Genomic DNA, 16,062 nt, shown 5'->3' on the forward strand with positions numbered 1-16,062 from the left:
GTGGAGCATAGGGTGGAGGTGGAAGCAGCTCTTCCTCTGGTCCCTCAAAAATGGGTTTGAGTTTATTTGGCAAGATTCCTTTCCTAGCTTCGGCTTTTACAGCCAATAATTTGCATCGTTGGACTTTGCATTCCCTTATCCATGGAGGATTTTTATTTAATGTGCTCAGCCAAGAATCTATATATGAAAATTGTTCTGGGCACCCTCCAGTTTCTTTGGCGATGTTAGACCAAAGTTTGCTTACTAAATTTATATCAAAGGTTCCTTGAGATGGCCATTCAGTATTTTGCTTCGGCCACTCTAATTCACATAACGTTCTCAGGCGCTCTGGCGTCATTTTGACTCCATACGCCCCTGAGAAGGCTTTCTTAAAATTATTTAACATACATTCAAGAGGTGTATTTCCCCCCTTTGAACCCCCAACTCCCATTGTATGGCCCTGTGAAGTATCCACTCAGTCACTCACACACACGCTTCGTGGGTTTCCTTGCCTGGTGAAGTCGCCTTACCAGGAACCGAAGTACTGCCCACTCCACACTCAGGTCAGCTACAGATTGCTCTGTACTTTCTCACACATACAATGCGCTAGATACTTCACCACACACTACCTCCCATTCTTCCCTTTTCCCCCACCAGACCACCATCTGATATACCCAACCACCTAGCGTACTCAGTTCCCACTTACTGAGACGCAGAAGTTTGATAAAGACTTCTCTTCCTCCCAGTTAATTGGAGGGCCAAAAAATCCCTTTGTGCACTTACCCTTGGTTGGTTCCGTTTCCCCCCGGTCCGTCGCCGCCAGTGAGCAGGGTATCAGACAGATGAGACTTCTGCGTTCCCCTGGAAAAAAACTTTCCAGTGCGCGCTGGGTAGGCAGTGAGTGGTCCTCTCTCTTGTACCCTGCCCAGTAGGGCGAAGGGGCTGCGTTCCAGCAGACCACTTATCCGAGTCACGGCACCATGAAATGTAGCACCCTGCTTGTGGTTAACGCTTAGCTGGAATGAAATATTCAACGCAGCAATAGAGAAATTAAAATAATTATTTATTTGTCAGACAAATAAATGAGAGGCACAGTGGTATATGGTTACCAAGCTCTGGCCTGGCCTCCTGCCATTATGGCCAGCACTTATATTCCCTCAATCCAGCCCCCTTTGCTCCTCCTGTGGCTACCTCTGTCCAATCAGCCTGGTTGAATTTCCTATTGGCTGATTGCTAGAACCAATCCTAGAAGATACACCCATATCCTCCTGTCCTTATATGGAACACAAAGAGCTATATATTGTTACATCTATAAATGACAAATAAGTAGTAATATATCTTACATGTGTCTCAACAAGGCATCTTAATTACCAGCTCACCTCTTGCCCTCCTTGCCCTATTGCCTTCTAAAACAAATGGTTAATCTTAAATTTTTTATCTTAAACATATGTCAAGGATCTTGAGTTTCACATCAACATTGAAAGATCTCCTTCATTTGAAGGTTTCTAAACAAATGTCTGACAACTAATATATCAGGACTGCTCAGGACGGCGTCTCTTGTCTAGCAAGGGGGGCAAGACTGGTGGCTGACTTAATTTCAAAATACAACTCTTAGAACTATATGAAATCTAGCATTTCTTAAATCCTTTGCATAATTACATTTAAGACAATATATTTAATACATAACATAGGTAGCCTTTTAAAAGGAATAAGGCCTTTGTAAAGTAAAAAGGAACTCAGTAAAAAAACAGCTTCAAAAGAAGCCTCTCCAGTTTACAACCCCTCCTTCAGCCAGCTGCTTTTCCCATTAGAAAAAAAGACTTGCCAGCTAGATGCTTCCCCATTTGGTCTTGGCCTTTTAACCTTAGAAAGAAGATCTGGCTCATTTTACTGGGAGGCACATTGGCATTATTTTACTATTTACTCATTCCTAATTATATTTATTTCTGCCTTTTTTTATCTTCTGTAACATGTAGGGTCAGTGTCCTCATTCAGTCTGTAATTCCAGCTTTTACGACTTAGAGAATTGTTTTCTGCTATCAATCAAAGGGGCCCTTGTCTAGAAGAATAAACATTACCAAGGTTGTAAACTGCTGGCTTGAAACTTTTGAAAATTTAAGCTCTCTCTTTAATATACAAGTCCTGATCAAACATTAATAAAATGCAGGCTTATGCCTGATGCCTCACTTGCTGTCACCAGCATCTCTTCTCTCAGTTCTTTACTGGGGAGGTCAAGATTGCTCCTCCTCCTTCAAGCCCCACATACACTTGCAGTTTTGATAATTGCTTCCTCTGTTCCTCTTTCAAATACTTTTCTCTCTGCATTGCCTTCTAGACAGAATGCTTTGTGAAGCTCCAGGAGGGGTGGGGTAAAGCTCTGGAGGTGGAAAAAGATGACTCAGCAGGCTCTGCAATCCCAGGCACAAACTCTGCACGCCAGAGTCCCACTAGCTTTTAAAGAATTCTAGAGAATGGGAAGCTCGGTGTGATCCACCCATATACCTATGAATCTAATGTTCTGTAAACACATGCCACTCTGTTTTTCTCCTTGATGTGTTTTGAAAAGATTCCTTTCCTTTCCGTTTCTTAAAATGTCAGTTTGGTGTATTTCATGTTTCCCAACAGATGGCGCTCTTTGACAATATAGCTTTGACTAGAGAGGATTGTAAGCACACAGTAAATTGTGCTAAACCCAGATATGTTAACATTGCATTTTCACGTTTCTGATATAATGTCCAAACTAACGTTGCAATAAATATAGTGAGCCTCAATCCATGAAGTACAGAGACAGCTGCTTAAAGCATCCTGCTGTTTCTTGAAATATGTTGTTGGCATTTTTCTGTCTTGAGACAGTGGAAGATAAAGTCAAATCATTAGAGCGTTACAGCACTTGCTTTGCCTGAAGAGTCCAATACGGGAGAGAGATGTTTTATTGCAGCTGGGGCAGATGAAGGTGTCCAGTTTTGCTGTTTTTGATGCACCATGGCATTTATTCTCTCTGTGCTCCTCCCTGCAGTCATTTATCTTCTGCTCACTGCTGTAGATACACAGCCTGTCTGTCTCCAGGCGCTGTGGTCATCTGCACTGTGGTTGTTTGCGATTTGTACATTCAAAGGCCTAGATGTCTTTGCATACAGAGTTTATCACACGGGCATGAAATGACGTAGATGACGCCTGCTCTATCGTAAGCCAAAAAAATCAGAAATGGAAGTGTTGTGTTTTTTTCTGATTGTTTTGTCATGGCAAGCATTTCTGCTTGCCCAATGGATCAATCCCCACCCCTTGTCTCTGGTTTTGTCCATAGCACCCAAATAAGTGTTTTACAATAAACACATTGAACTACAACAAAGTGTAATGCCATCAGCAAGCTCTGGAGCCTGGTTTCCTTTTTTTTTTAAGTTCTCTTTCCATCTTTGCTTATTTATTATTGAATAGTAGCCTCTTTAAAATGTTCTGCAGAAGGTTGTGTTTCACTTCTTGCCATCTAATAGCAGAGGAAGAAATGCACAGCAACATGAATTTGGGAAAGCAGTGTGACACTTGGTTCCCTAGGACTCCTGCAAACAGTAAATTTATTTTCTGGAGATGCCCTTTTTGAATTTTGTTAATGTGACCCAGAGGGGATCATGGAAGTTACAGGCTTGCTGCTGGTTTGCTTGGGAATGCTGGTGGAAAGCTTTATTAAAGGTAGAGTGATGTCCTTCGTTAACCTAATCATACCAATATTTGGGCATTACATTTGGAAAAGAATTCCTCCCCCCCCCCCTTTTAAAAGCAACTCCACAGTATAACCATTTGCTGATGTGGCAACTCTGGAGAATTAAGCTATGGGACGCTGCAGCTCAAGGGCAAATCCAGGAGGGCAATTGCGTTTACAGTAATATTGGCTGAGCTTTATTCACATTCAAGGAAGATGCCACGGTTGAGTTTATTGATCCAGTAAAAGCATGCAATGTGTTTCTGCTTCACCTGTTTTCTGTCAGCACCCATCGCCTGACTACTCACCTGTGGCTTGTACAACGCCCTTTGTATCTAGCAATCAGCTAAAACACTTTATCCCTCAGCATAAAACCATGCCAAGAAAATAAAGCCTGCGGGGATCCTTTTGTTGCCATGTCACCTCCAAGCCCTTTTGCAAGTGTCTGTCACATGAGGGTTTAGAAATGTCTTAAGAGTACCATCACGTGCTTTAGAAATAACAAATATATAAGCTGCAGTTCCCGAAGTCTCTGCAGAATAAAAGCTGGAAGCGCACCAGGAGTCCCTACAGCCCACACTATCTGCTCTCTTCTTTCTGGCAGCAACTCTGCAAGAACCTCAATCTTCTCTCCAGAGGGGGCCACGCGTTGGAATCCTGAAAGAAAACTTAATGCACAGGTAAGATCAGTTATTTCGGTTCTAACATCTGTGATGCTGACTGCCAAAGCTTTTATTTGCTTTCTTTATTTATTAAATTTATATACAGTCCTTCAGCCAAGGATTTGAAAAGGGAATGCATTTATTTTCTACAGCAGCAGAGTTTTTGTTGTTGTTGTTTGGAATAGCTGTTACTTTAAATGATTACAAGAGGAAAAATATCACAGAGCAATTGGAGGGCACAGTCCCCTGCACAGTTCTGTGTGTTTCATTTATTGGTGATCTGGAAACTGTGTCCCCACCCCAATTATGGTTTGTATGTTTTAGCAAAATCGTCACATTCAGCTAGGTAGTAACTAAATACAGGCACTAGTTAAATAGGGTTTACATGCATGCAGTTTTGCATTAAATCATAGCCATTTTCTTTTTACTATTATTTGTTACTATTAGTCTTGTTCATGATTCCGTGCAAATTTTATATACAATATAGACACACATTATGTATGGAACGTAAGCTGAGTTAGCAGTGTCCAAGGCCACAGCTTGTAATCCTAAACACTGCAGGTGGATTTCAGAGTTGCTCTCTTCCAAGCATCCTGTCTGCACAAGGATTTCAGCTTGCCAGTTAGAATGACCTTGCTTTCCTTCCCCTTCTGTGCTGTTTCTGGGGTTCTCCCAAGCCAGTCTGGGGTGGAGGTTGGAGAGTAGGGACCCCATTGCGCAAGCAGAAGTCCTTTTGCAAGGCGTCTCTGATGGGGCTGGGTTAGGTGAATTCCACCCAGTAGGTGTAGGATTGAGGTTTTAATCCTGCTTTTAACTGATTGATAGTTGGAGTGAGTTACCTAATATAAATATTACATAATGTCAAAGCAAATTATAGGCAGGGATATTTGATGAAGGTTGCAGTTTAGGCAAATGATTTGTGGCCCTAATAATTATTGAGAAACACATTTTCTGATTCCTTTTCCCCCAAACAAAAATGCTACCAGCACTGAAAACCTTCTGCAAGGGGGCAATTTTAATTGAAATCTGTATTTGTGGATCAGCAGCTAATCTGTTATTACATATTTATTAATGCTTTCAAGTTTGGGGAAAAGGAAACATGAAGGAATTCCCAGATCTCAACTTGTGGCTTGTAATCAGAAAGCATCCTCACATTTCCCAGTAGAACTACTGTAAATTAGTGACTCCAATGCAGATAGTTTGTGGTTAAATTTACTAGGCATGTACATTCTGAGAGTGCATATGAGAGCCTATTCTGTGCACATAAATATGGATTGTACATCTCTATATCTAGAGATACATATAATCTTCTAGGGCATGATTATGAATGAGAGATGTCAATCTCCATGGTGCCACATATGGTGTTGGCTTGAAAGACCGTAATAATTAAAGTCAGGGACAGTCTGTTCTTTCTATTTGTGCGTTGGATAAAGGTCCGTGCTTCTGCTTGAATCACCTCCCCTTGTGTGAAAAGAGCATTTAGGCCCATTGGCTATGTTATTCTGGATTCATGAAGCCTGCCTTTTCTATCATTATATTCTTGTGCTCCGTGAATGGTGTATGAAAAGATCAGCATCCAGCAGCACTTTCTGCGCTTTTATAGATTGCAGCATCCAGTTAGCCCTGTAGGTTGCCGAAGAATTTCCCAGATCCTGTCCTTTGGGGTCTTTCAGTACAGCTGGGGAGAAATCCTAAGCCTTGCATGGAAGTTGCTGCTAAAGTTAAATTTAAATTCAGTCACTCTGCATTAAAAAAATGTAAAGCCTCAGAAATATTGTAGTTTGCTGGTGAAAATAAAATCCCTATTACGATTCAGCATCTGATGCTAGACAGAAAGGCTCCAGATTTTTGTCACCTAATCCATTTTTATTTTTATTTTTGCAAAAGTTCATGTGGGATAAATTATTATTATTATAGCTTGTGCTGCATGCATATGGGGCTGTATCAAGGACTTCCACCTATGCATCATGACTTTCCCTCCCTGTGTATTTCCCATCCCCCCCAACCCCCAAAATCTGCTCTGGAGGATTGGGGGGAACCCAGAAAAGGTTGGGGGGGTCACAGAGATGTTTGCAGGGAGAAAAAGTCCTGTTGCACAGGCAGAAGTGCTTACGTTAACGGGGCGATTTCATTGGATGCAACCCATAGTATGCTGCTGAAATCGGTTTCATGCTGAAGATCCCAAACCTAGCAGCCTTTGCCATCAACAGATACCCTCAGCTGAGTTCACAGCTCAGAAGGCGGACAGGTTATGGAGTGTGCAATAAGCCTATATATTAAGGAAGACGTGAACCAGCCAAACCGGGCAGATTTGACCAAATTTGGAGTTACCCTTATCACTGCTGTCACTTCCTATTGGCTCTTATTTTGCCAAGAAGCACATACATTCTGACCCTAGAAAGATGGTCGAGAGGGTTGCATAAGACGTCTGTGTACCGATCACTTGTCACGACTATGCACTAAGCTCAAGGACCTGTCGTAATGAATGGGCTAATCTCCTTCACCTGAGCCGTCCCTTGGTTCCCTTTCACTCTGCAAAGCACATTGAGAAACGGCACACTGAGATGTCATATATTGAGCACAGGCACGTATATGGCATTCTCATTGTTCCCTAGGCGTTTGGGGGTCATCACCTCTGCAATGAAGCTGCGTCAAAAGCTCCCGCCTGGGCACTCAGAGGGCCGTAGGAGCACGAACCCTCACAATCCCAGGAAATGGCAGCACTCAAACAGCCCTGCCCACCCTTTTCAGTTCACCCACAGCTGCTAGTGCTGCAATTATTTTGTTTGGCTTTTACTTCAGATCCCATTAGCCACGTTGCTAGCCTGCAATTAGATAGGAAAGTGAACACCCGTTAATTATCAGTAATGATGCATCTATGTTTATCTCTCTGCATAGAAACTTGGGAACTACATATCCATATATGTAGACCCTTGGTCCATCTATCTCAATATTCTCTACACTGACTGACAGCGGTTCCCCAGGGTTTCAGACATCTTCTTCCTGAAGATGCCAGGGGCATTTGGCATGCAAAACAGATGCCCTGCCACTGAGCTGTGGCCCTTCTCTGCAACAAATTGTGCTAGGCATATATCCCAAGTTGAGCAAAACTTCATGGAGAAAGCCTAACATGACGTTTGGAGCCTGGATTTGGTCTGACATTGTGAACACTTTCAGACCACAGGCCCCAAACCTGGCAGATTTTGCCCAAAATAGACATCATGAATCATGCATGCTCCTTGATGCCTCCAACTCAGTTCACAGCTTGGCAAGCGCTAGGTCTATAATGATTGCCCAAAATAGGCAATGTGAATAAATCGTAAGACGCACCAGCTTGGTTTGGCTGCTGCTTTCCTGTAGATATTATAGCTCATTAGACATCTGCCCAAACCCACACAGGCCATTTGGTGTAAAATGTATGAGAAATATGCTTCGGGGATATAGTTGTTGATTTCAAAGCTTGAAAGAATAAACAAGAGGTATCCTTATACATAAAAAATTCAAGTTTAGGAAGGACCCAGGCTTTCTAGATTGAAAAATATATATGGTAGAAATGGGTGAATCTATTGAATTACAGTGTCTGGAATAAAGGGTGCTCCATGTAGCTTTTTGGAGCTGTCATAGTTGACCAGGGATGAGGAACCTGTGACACTTCAGATGTAGCTAGGACCCCACTTCCGTCATTGACCATTGATCAAGCCGGTGAGGGATGATGGGGGCTGGAGACCAACAACAGGTGGAGGGTCACAGGTTCTGCATCCCTGCTGTAAAGTAATGGAGAAGGAAAAGACTTCTGTTCTCCCAGGATATTGGGTTGTATCCAATGGTGGTGCTCAGCTGATGGTAAGGCTTTGGTCAGAAATTCCCCCCTCCTTCCTAGATCTGCTCTGGAGACTCCCCAAACTTCTGGAGCAGATTTAGTAGGTTGAGGGCTGCAAGGGAGAGGAGAAATCACCCAAAATATGTTCCTCCCCCATTCCTCTGTAAGAGGCATTTAAGACACCAGCCCAAAATGAAGGCAATACTTGGTGTTTATAGAAGCATAGGACATTCACAACAGAACAGGGCAACCAGGCAGGGAGCATCATTTCCCAACCCGATTTGGAACGTTTCGCTGGCTCTCTTTGTCATTGGCTGGCGGGTTTAAGAAAGCTGATTTCTCGGTAAAAGGATTGTCTGCAGCAGCCTTTCCACAAGAGCACCTGATTAACTTGCCCTTTCAAAAGATTAAGGTTCCCACCCTGGCTACCTTTTAAGAGCACTCTGCTGTACCTTTATTTTCCTTTGAAAGAAGAAACCCTCATTCCCACAATTGCTTTCTTCTTTTAAAGGGAAAATAACTGTGGTCTCACATCTTTTGATTTGGCTGGTTAATTAACAATCACAGGAAAGCTTTCCAGAAGGCAGAAGATTGGTTTGACAGCATTAAGAGTCTGATTCTGTGCGGAGTCCCAGCATGCTTTTCCTGACTCTGAGCTCTGTCTTATTCCCCTGCAATCTGAGGAACCCAGCACCTAGCAGGAAGTGATCTGTATCTGTCAGGATTAGGTCCTAAGAGCGCTTTTGAGTCATCCAATCCAGCTTCTTGGTGACCTCAGAATAACTATTCCTTCACAGCCCACGTCAGTGTATTAACCCTGCCTATCTTGCCACTTAACCTTGCCAGCCAGCCTCCAAGCTATAAAAGCCACTTCTGATTCCGCCCCCGTTATTACTGCTCTAATGCACAGCATCTGAGCATTTGCTGGATTTCTGCTTTTGTGAGCCGGACATTAGCAAGGACCCACCTCTGCGACCTGACGGACCTTCCGTTTCCACAGCACTGGTGGTGATGATGAGGACTAAGGTGTCTGAAGTCTCAGCGGATGTGTGTGCCTATATAAAGAGACGCAAGCGACTTAACTTGATATGCATTTTGCAGGTATTTTCAGCTGCTGGCTGACTGCTCTGGAGGTGGTGGACTGAAATAGCAGCGCGGCTACTCCAAAAGCGGGCAGAGCATTCACGGAAGGCACAGGAATAAACTAGAGAAGATGTCTGTGATCAGCGCCCTGCCGTTTCTCAAGCCCATCCACCTCAAGCCTCCGCGGATCTCCCCTGGGCGCCAACGCAGGCACACTCTGCCCGCCAGCGAGTTCCGGTGCCTCACCCCCGAGGATGCCATCAGCGTGTTCGAAATAGAGAGAGAAGGTAAGGCGCCAATTCCTTTGTCTGCTACGTTTTCTGAACCTCCCTCCACCTCATCCCCCAAATAAATAAAAGGCACTTCTGTCCTTTAGAAGCACTGAGTTACTGGGGTCCTTTATTGAGGGCAGAGTAGGAGAGGAAAGAAAAGGCAGGAGGTGGAAGGGAAAACATCCAAGCAAATAGGTTACACAAGCGGCAGCCAGCTTGCTTAACGTGAGCAATTTAACACCTATTCACAGCAAGAGAGGGGCTGGAATGTCGGCCTTCTTGTGCCTCTCAGGCATGCGGCATTATGGGAAATATCCAGACATGGCTTACAGCCCCCAAGTAGTCAACGTGTTCAGTGTAAGATTGAATGCAGGAAGAAAGTAAAAAATGGATGTGTACAGTGTGGGAAGAATCACATTCCTAACCTCTCAGGTGAAAGAGTAATGGAAGCATTGAGATCATTGATAAACTGGAGCATCAGTAGCACACTAAAGATCAGTCAGAAGCACTAGGGAAGTGGAGGCTGAGTGAATGTGCTCCCTACAGGCCACCTGCTCAAAAGCCTGACAGATGGAAATTAATGTTTTCCACATCTGAATTTCAGTGGTAAGATCTGAGCACTGATGGTTAAATTCAGGTATCTTTATTCGTACATGGGTGGCTAAACAAATCCTGTTATGGACATTTGAGTTTTGCAGCTGAATTTGAATATTCTGGAACTGAGTTTACAAACAAACAAACAAAAAACAAAGGAAATAAATGTATTTGAATATGATGGTGCACTAAGTGCTAGGTCAGATTGGCAGCTGCTGAAAGAGAAATACTTGTTAGCGTCAACAGTATCCTAATAAGACAATAGATTCATCCCACTGAGGTATGACTCAGCTCATCCTGCAATGGGAAGCTGAAGGTAGGCTACTGAAGTTTACAAAATATGCCTGGCCTAGCTTAGAATGGGCTACCTTTCTCCTCTACCTGATGAATTCTAATAAAAGATGCCACCAAGACATTTCACCACCAGTGGGAAGGGTTAACTATTCTGTCTTGCCCACCCCAGGAACCTCAGCTTTCACTTATTGAACAGAAGCAAACAGAAGTCAAATAGGAATCAAATTACCCTGAAAACTGCAGTCCACTAGATTCAGGAATTCAGTTCCAACCTCCCACCTAGCTCCATTTTTGAACCTTTGTTCTCAGGGAGGTCTAATGTATCTGCAGCAACAAGGAAACTGCAGCCTGGATCTAGACAGCAGCATGACATTAACTCCTCTCTCTGTTGTCCTCTACAGCATTCATTTCAGTGTCGGGAGACTGCCCCCTCCACCTGGATGAGATTCGCCACTTTCTGAACTTGTGTCCGGAGCTGTCGCTCGGCTGGTTTGAAGAAGGCCGACTTGTTGCTTTCATTATTGGCTCTCTCTGGGATCAGGAACGACTCAGCCAGGTAGGAAATGGAAATCCTTTTAAATGCATCACTTTCCCATTATGTAACTGACGGAGAGAGAACATAGACTCAAATGCACATCACCTGCTTATACTGATGGAGAGTACAGTGGTACCTTGGTTCTCAAACTTAATCCGTCCCAGAAGTCTGTTCTAAAACCAAAGTGTTCCAAAACCAAGGCACGCTTTCCCATAGAAAGTAGTGCAAAATGGATTAATCTGTCCAGACACAACTCCTAAAACAGCGAATTAACATGAATTTTATTATCTAACAATACCATTTCTGGGTTAGGGTTAGGGGAAGGATTAGAATTAGGGTTAGGGTCACTACTGTTTTATGTTTTCTTGTGAATTTGATTCATTTGCAGTTGGTTTGCTTTTTTCAATTTGTTGTGTTTCTAGATAGTTTCAGTTTTAATTTTAAATGCTCAGCCGTGGAACATGAAGTCTCTGCTTCCCAGCTGAGAGATCCCCATCCCCGCTCCTGCTTGCACGTGAGTAGAAGATGGATGGGCTGCTCAGCTGGGGAGGTGCAGGCTTCGTCACACTTTCCATTGAGGGGTTCATGGCTGGGGGCTCCTTTAAACTTCTCCACTCAAGGCAGAAGTTTAAAGGAGCCTCCACATCAGCATCTGAGCCCCTGCCCCACCTGAAGGCAGCCAAACAGAATAGTTGCTGGGGTGACGAAGGTGGAGGCAGCCTGGCAGCTGCATCAGAGAACCCCTAAACTGCTGCTGAGGCAGCTGTTGGGCTGTCTCTGCATTGCCACTGATGCTCCTTTAAATTTCTATATTGAGGTGAATGCAGCCACGCACCCCTCAATGGAAAAGTGTGACAGAGCCTACACCTCTCCAGGTTAGCAGCCCCATCCAGCTCCTACTCCCATGCAAGCAGGAGCTGGGGCACTCAAAACGGAAGTGTGGCACTGAAAAAAGAAGTGTAACACTCCAAACAGAACAGTTCGGATTCTGAAAAGTTTGCAAACCGGAACACCTACTTCCGGGTTTGTGGCGTTCAAATGCCAAGTTGTTTGTGAACTAAGCTGTTTGAAAACCGAGGTACCACTGTAGGACAGGTTTCCTCAACCTCACCCCTCCAGATGTTTTGAGACCACAATTCCCATCATCCCTGACCACTGGTCCTGCTAGCTAGGGATCATGGGAGTTGTAGGCCAAAAACATCTGGAGGGCCGAGGTTGAGGAAGCCTGCTGTAGTACATATGGCTTGGGTACTCTTCTTCTACTCTTCACATGCTTTGGTGAATGGGCTAGTATCATGCTTGCCCCACACTTTAACATCCCTTCACTCAGCTGCTGAAGTTGTTATATTTATACCCTGCCTTTTCCCCTGATGGGACTCAAGAGGATTTGGGATTTTTGCCGGCATGAGCCAATATGGTACCTGTACAAAATCATAAATGCATTAATAAGAAACCACATTATTCTATTTGAGAAGACTACTGATCAGGAGTCTTGCCCTGGAGCAGCTCTAAGGCAGATGCTGGATTCAGTTTGAAACGAACATTTCACTTTTTAATATTCTGAATACTGGAGAGGCTGCACAGCTCTTTAAATTGGGAGTGGGTGAACCTGTGGCCCTCCTGTAGTTGTTGGACTCCAACTCCCAGCAGCCCCAGCCAGCATGGCCAAGGGTTAGAAATGATGAGGCTTACAGTGAAAAATGCCACCGGTTCCTCACTCAGGCCCTAAATATTAGAGCATTTCAGCTCTTTCTCACCCCGCATGAATCTCATCACATTAGCCTAAATCAGGTCAAGTACAATGTGATTTGGAACCAGTGACTTTCCCAATGCAAGCCAGCCAAGAAACCATTTGATTCATCATCATCATCATCATCATCATCATCATCATCATCATCCTATAGAAGAAAGTTGTCCCTTGTCTACTATAAGTAGTAGAGTCAGTCTGTGCTAGGGTGTTAACAGTGGGTGGACCACATCTCTTAACAACCATCTTCTCTCTTTCTCCTCCCTCGGCAGGATGCTCTGACCCTGCACAAGCCTCATGGATCCACAGTCCATATCCATGTTCTGGCAGTCCACCGCACCTTCCGCCAGCAAGGCAAGGGCTCCATCTTGATGTGGCGCTACCTGCAGTACCTGTGCTGCCTGCCGTACGTGCGTCGAGCCACACTGATGTGTGAGGATTTCCTCGTGCCCTTCTACTCCAAGTGTGGCTTCAAGGCGTTGGGCACCTGTGAGATCACGGTGGGCTCTCTGACCTTCATCGAGATGGACTATGCCGTTCGTGGCCATGCCTTCATGCGCAGAAACAGTGGTTGCTGAGGAGGTGCCTCCCATTTCCATCCACATCTGGCTGGTGTCCTTGGAGGCAGAGAAGCCCAGTTTCCCAGTGATTCCCACCAATGGGTCAGGGGAGTCCAATGGGTGGGTCACAAAGTTGCCAACTTTTCTTCTCTGGGATAAGGAACTTCCACATCAGTGGTGAATTAGGCAAGTGAGCCTACACACACATATTAAAGTTACTGATGGGTCCCTTTTTAAGAAGTTTGAAAACCACTGCAATACGCAGATTGATATGTTCACAATGAATTAACCCAAGCAACTCCTATCATAGCCATTGCTGCAAAGGCAACACAGATCTTAATGCGTAGTAGCATTTTAGTAGCCAGTGATAGGTGTCGTAGCATTATCACAACTGCCTTTAAAACTGGTAGCTAAAATGTAGCCCAGTTGTCTTCTCATTTGTGTCTTAGCTGAATTTACGCCCTGCAGCAGTGATCATTGTATACATGGGGCAATGAAAGGCAGTAACTGCTCTTTCCTCAATTTAGCTATGAAGATGACAACAGCATGACATGGTGGTGAAGTTGTAGCCGCTAAGCATTATTCCCATCAACTAAGTGACTGCTGTTGCCAGTACACTATAGGTCTGCAGGTTAGAATTCGGCAATTTTCAGAGTAACCATTGACTGTCAACCAGGGCCCCAGCTGCCTTTCTGCCTTATGACATTGGTTACCATCACCCAACAAAACGGTTGTAAGAAGACAAATGCTGCATCTATAACTATGAAGCAAGTCACAATATTGGCACATACAAATGCTTTCAGAAATCAAGCTTTCTATTCTCAAAAATGTGGTTTCTGTTGTAGCAGGCTGCTTGCTTTTTTTGGCCCTATACCACCTCCTGCGATTAATAGAGCAATTAGGAAAAACATTACCTGAGAAGTAGAATCATTCAGTTACATCTGCCATTTTGTGGAATTACTGTTTGCCTTTGGAAAGGAGCAGCCGTCGCTGATGAAATTGTTGTCTCTTTGCTTGAAGTGGAGAAACTCCATGTCTTCTTGCACTGGCTGCTGTGTTGTTGTGAAATGCATGGAATCTGTGCTTGTATATTCTGTAAAAATATGTATATAAATGTGGTCTATGTGCTAAAACAGAGCAGGTTTCTTTCTTAGCCGAGTTCCTGCCCAGATAAGTATTTGCCTGACAGATAAATCCAAGTCCCTGTTGACAAGGGGCAAGCCACATTTGCTTTAGAGTGTTCTCTTTCCCTTTCTGGCTTTGACAAGAGGTACCCACAGCACAGAGGTGCAAAACCTAATCCCTCCTCCTCCTCCTCCTGCCCAGGTGCAACGAAGGTCTACAACTAGCAGGAGCAATGGATTTGTTAAATTTGAGGCTGTGCAGCGAGTACTTAACTCATTGCAGTTAATGTACATGCTTTGAAATGCAGTGACTTACTGCTGAAGCAAAAGCACTTGGTGAATGCCCCAAGAATGAGTATGTCCCTCTGCCCCTGGGAGGACTGTGTGTCAATATTAGCAGGTGCTCATAAAGGTAAAGGTAAAGGTACCCCTGCCCGAACGGGCCAGTCTTGACAGACTCTGGGGTTTGTGCGCCCATCTCACATCTATAGGCCGGGGGCCAGCGCTGTCCGGAGACACTTCCGGGTCACGTGGCCAGCGTGACAAAGCTGCATCTGGCGAGCCAGCGCAGCACACGGAACGCTGTTTACCTTCCCGCTGGTAAGCGGTACCTATTTATCTACTTGCACCCGGGGGTGCTTTCGAACTGCTAGGTTGGCAGGCGCTGGGACCGAGCAGCGGGAGCGCACCCCGCCGCGGGGATTCGAACCGCCGACCTTTCGATCGGCAAGCCCTAGGCGCTGAGGCTTTTACCCACAGCGCCACCCGCGTCCTCAGGTGCTCATATATAAGAGCTGATGATCATTCATGGTGGTGGGAGAGGAGGGGATGTTCATGTGTACAATGCTCATCACACCCACAGAGATAAATAGCACATGGTGGGTGGGTGGGTGGGGGGTCCAGCTGCTAGACCCAATATGCTTCCTGAGCCTCCTCAGCCTTTTGATGTTTGGCGAGTGGGTAGGCGTTTGCCACGTTTCCTGTCCCTTGAAAGGTAAATTGGCTCCTTCAGCATGAACTGGAGGGTCTGCACATTGGGACATATCGAGTTTAAGGACAGAGTCCAACATGCATCTTCAGTAATTAATCTAGTCTGCACTGAATGTAAGGAAGGAATGTGCCCCCACCATGAAACAAGGCAGGTCTAGGGAAATAATGTTTGGAAGTTGGCAAAAACCACCATGACACAGCTTTCATAGTTGCGTGCGTTGTAGCTCTATGGCTACAACTAAAGTAGAAATGCTTTTGAAGTTCATTTATGGTCCAGTGCAGACATGGGCATTCTCTTGTGCTAGATTACCTACACATTACAGTTGCAGTGAAAGCAAAAACTGAGGAGGAGCAAGTTTTGGATCCCAAAGTCATCTACTTAAGATGGGTTTCTTATGTATGCCTTTCTCATGGCCAGAGCAGGTGCCTGTTTCTTAAAAGCTCTGGGGTTGGGGAAGGGTTTCACAAGTGAAATAAGTGTAATCTGTTTGAGGTTATACTAACTGTAAAATGGCTGGATTGAAATGTATGCTATCTTGGTGTCCAGGTCATGTGGGTTAGCCCTGCATGCTGATCAACACTTGTAGCTCCTTTCACTAAGCAAGTCAGAAAAAAAAGCATTTGTTTTCTCCCCCTCCCACAACCCTTTGCAAGCCATTTTTCACTCTGTTGAGTCAGCAAATAAATAACGGCTTTTTTTCTAAG

At 44.6% G+C, this 16,062-nt stretch overlaps 1 protein-coding gene across 8 annotated transcripts in view; it reads left to right on the plus strand.

Moving 5' to 3' along the window:
• The window catches only part of AANAT (aralkylamine N-acetyltransferase), a 38,009-nt gene extending 23,633 nt beyond the window's left edge, over positions 1-14,376 (plus strand). For 5 of the 8 annotated variants that reach the window (XM_082204860.1, XM_082204859.1, XM_082204855.1 and 2 more), the window contains exons 2-5: positions 4,281-4,356; positions 9,260-9,528; positions 10,803-10,957; positions 12,956-14,376. In XM_082204860.1, coding sequence (XP_082060986.1) covers positions 9,372-9,528; positions 10,803-10,957; positions 12,956-13,261 — 618 coding nt within the window. In that variant the 5' untranslated portion in view covers positions 4,281-4,356; positions 9,260-9,371 and the 3' untranslated portion in view covers positions 13,262-14,376. Of the gene's footprint in view, positions 1-2,314; positions 2,645-4,280; positions 4,357-9,259; positions 9,529-10,802; positions 10,958-12,955 lie in introns of all 8 variants that reach the window. The other 3 variants (XM_082204857.1, XM_082204853.1, XM_082204854.1) reach the window with 2 other exon arrangements.
• The last annotated feature ends 1,686 nt before the right edge of the window (positions 14,377-16,062 follow it).

Source organism: Podarcis vaucheri (assembly GCF_965113315.1).
Source record: "Podarcis vaucheri genome assembly, chromosome: 2".
In the NCBI taxonomy this organism is placed as follows: Eukaryota; Metazoa; Chordata; class Lepidosauria; order Squamata; family Lacertidae; genus Podarcis; species Podarcis vaucheri.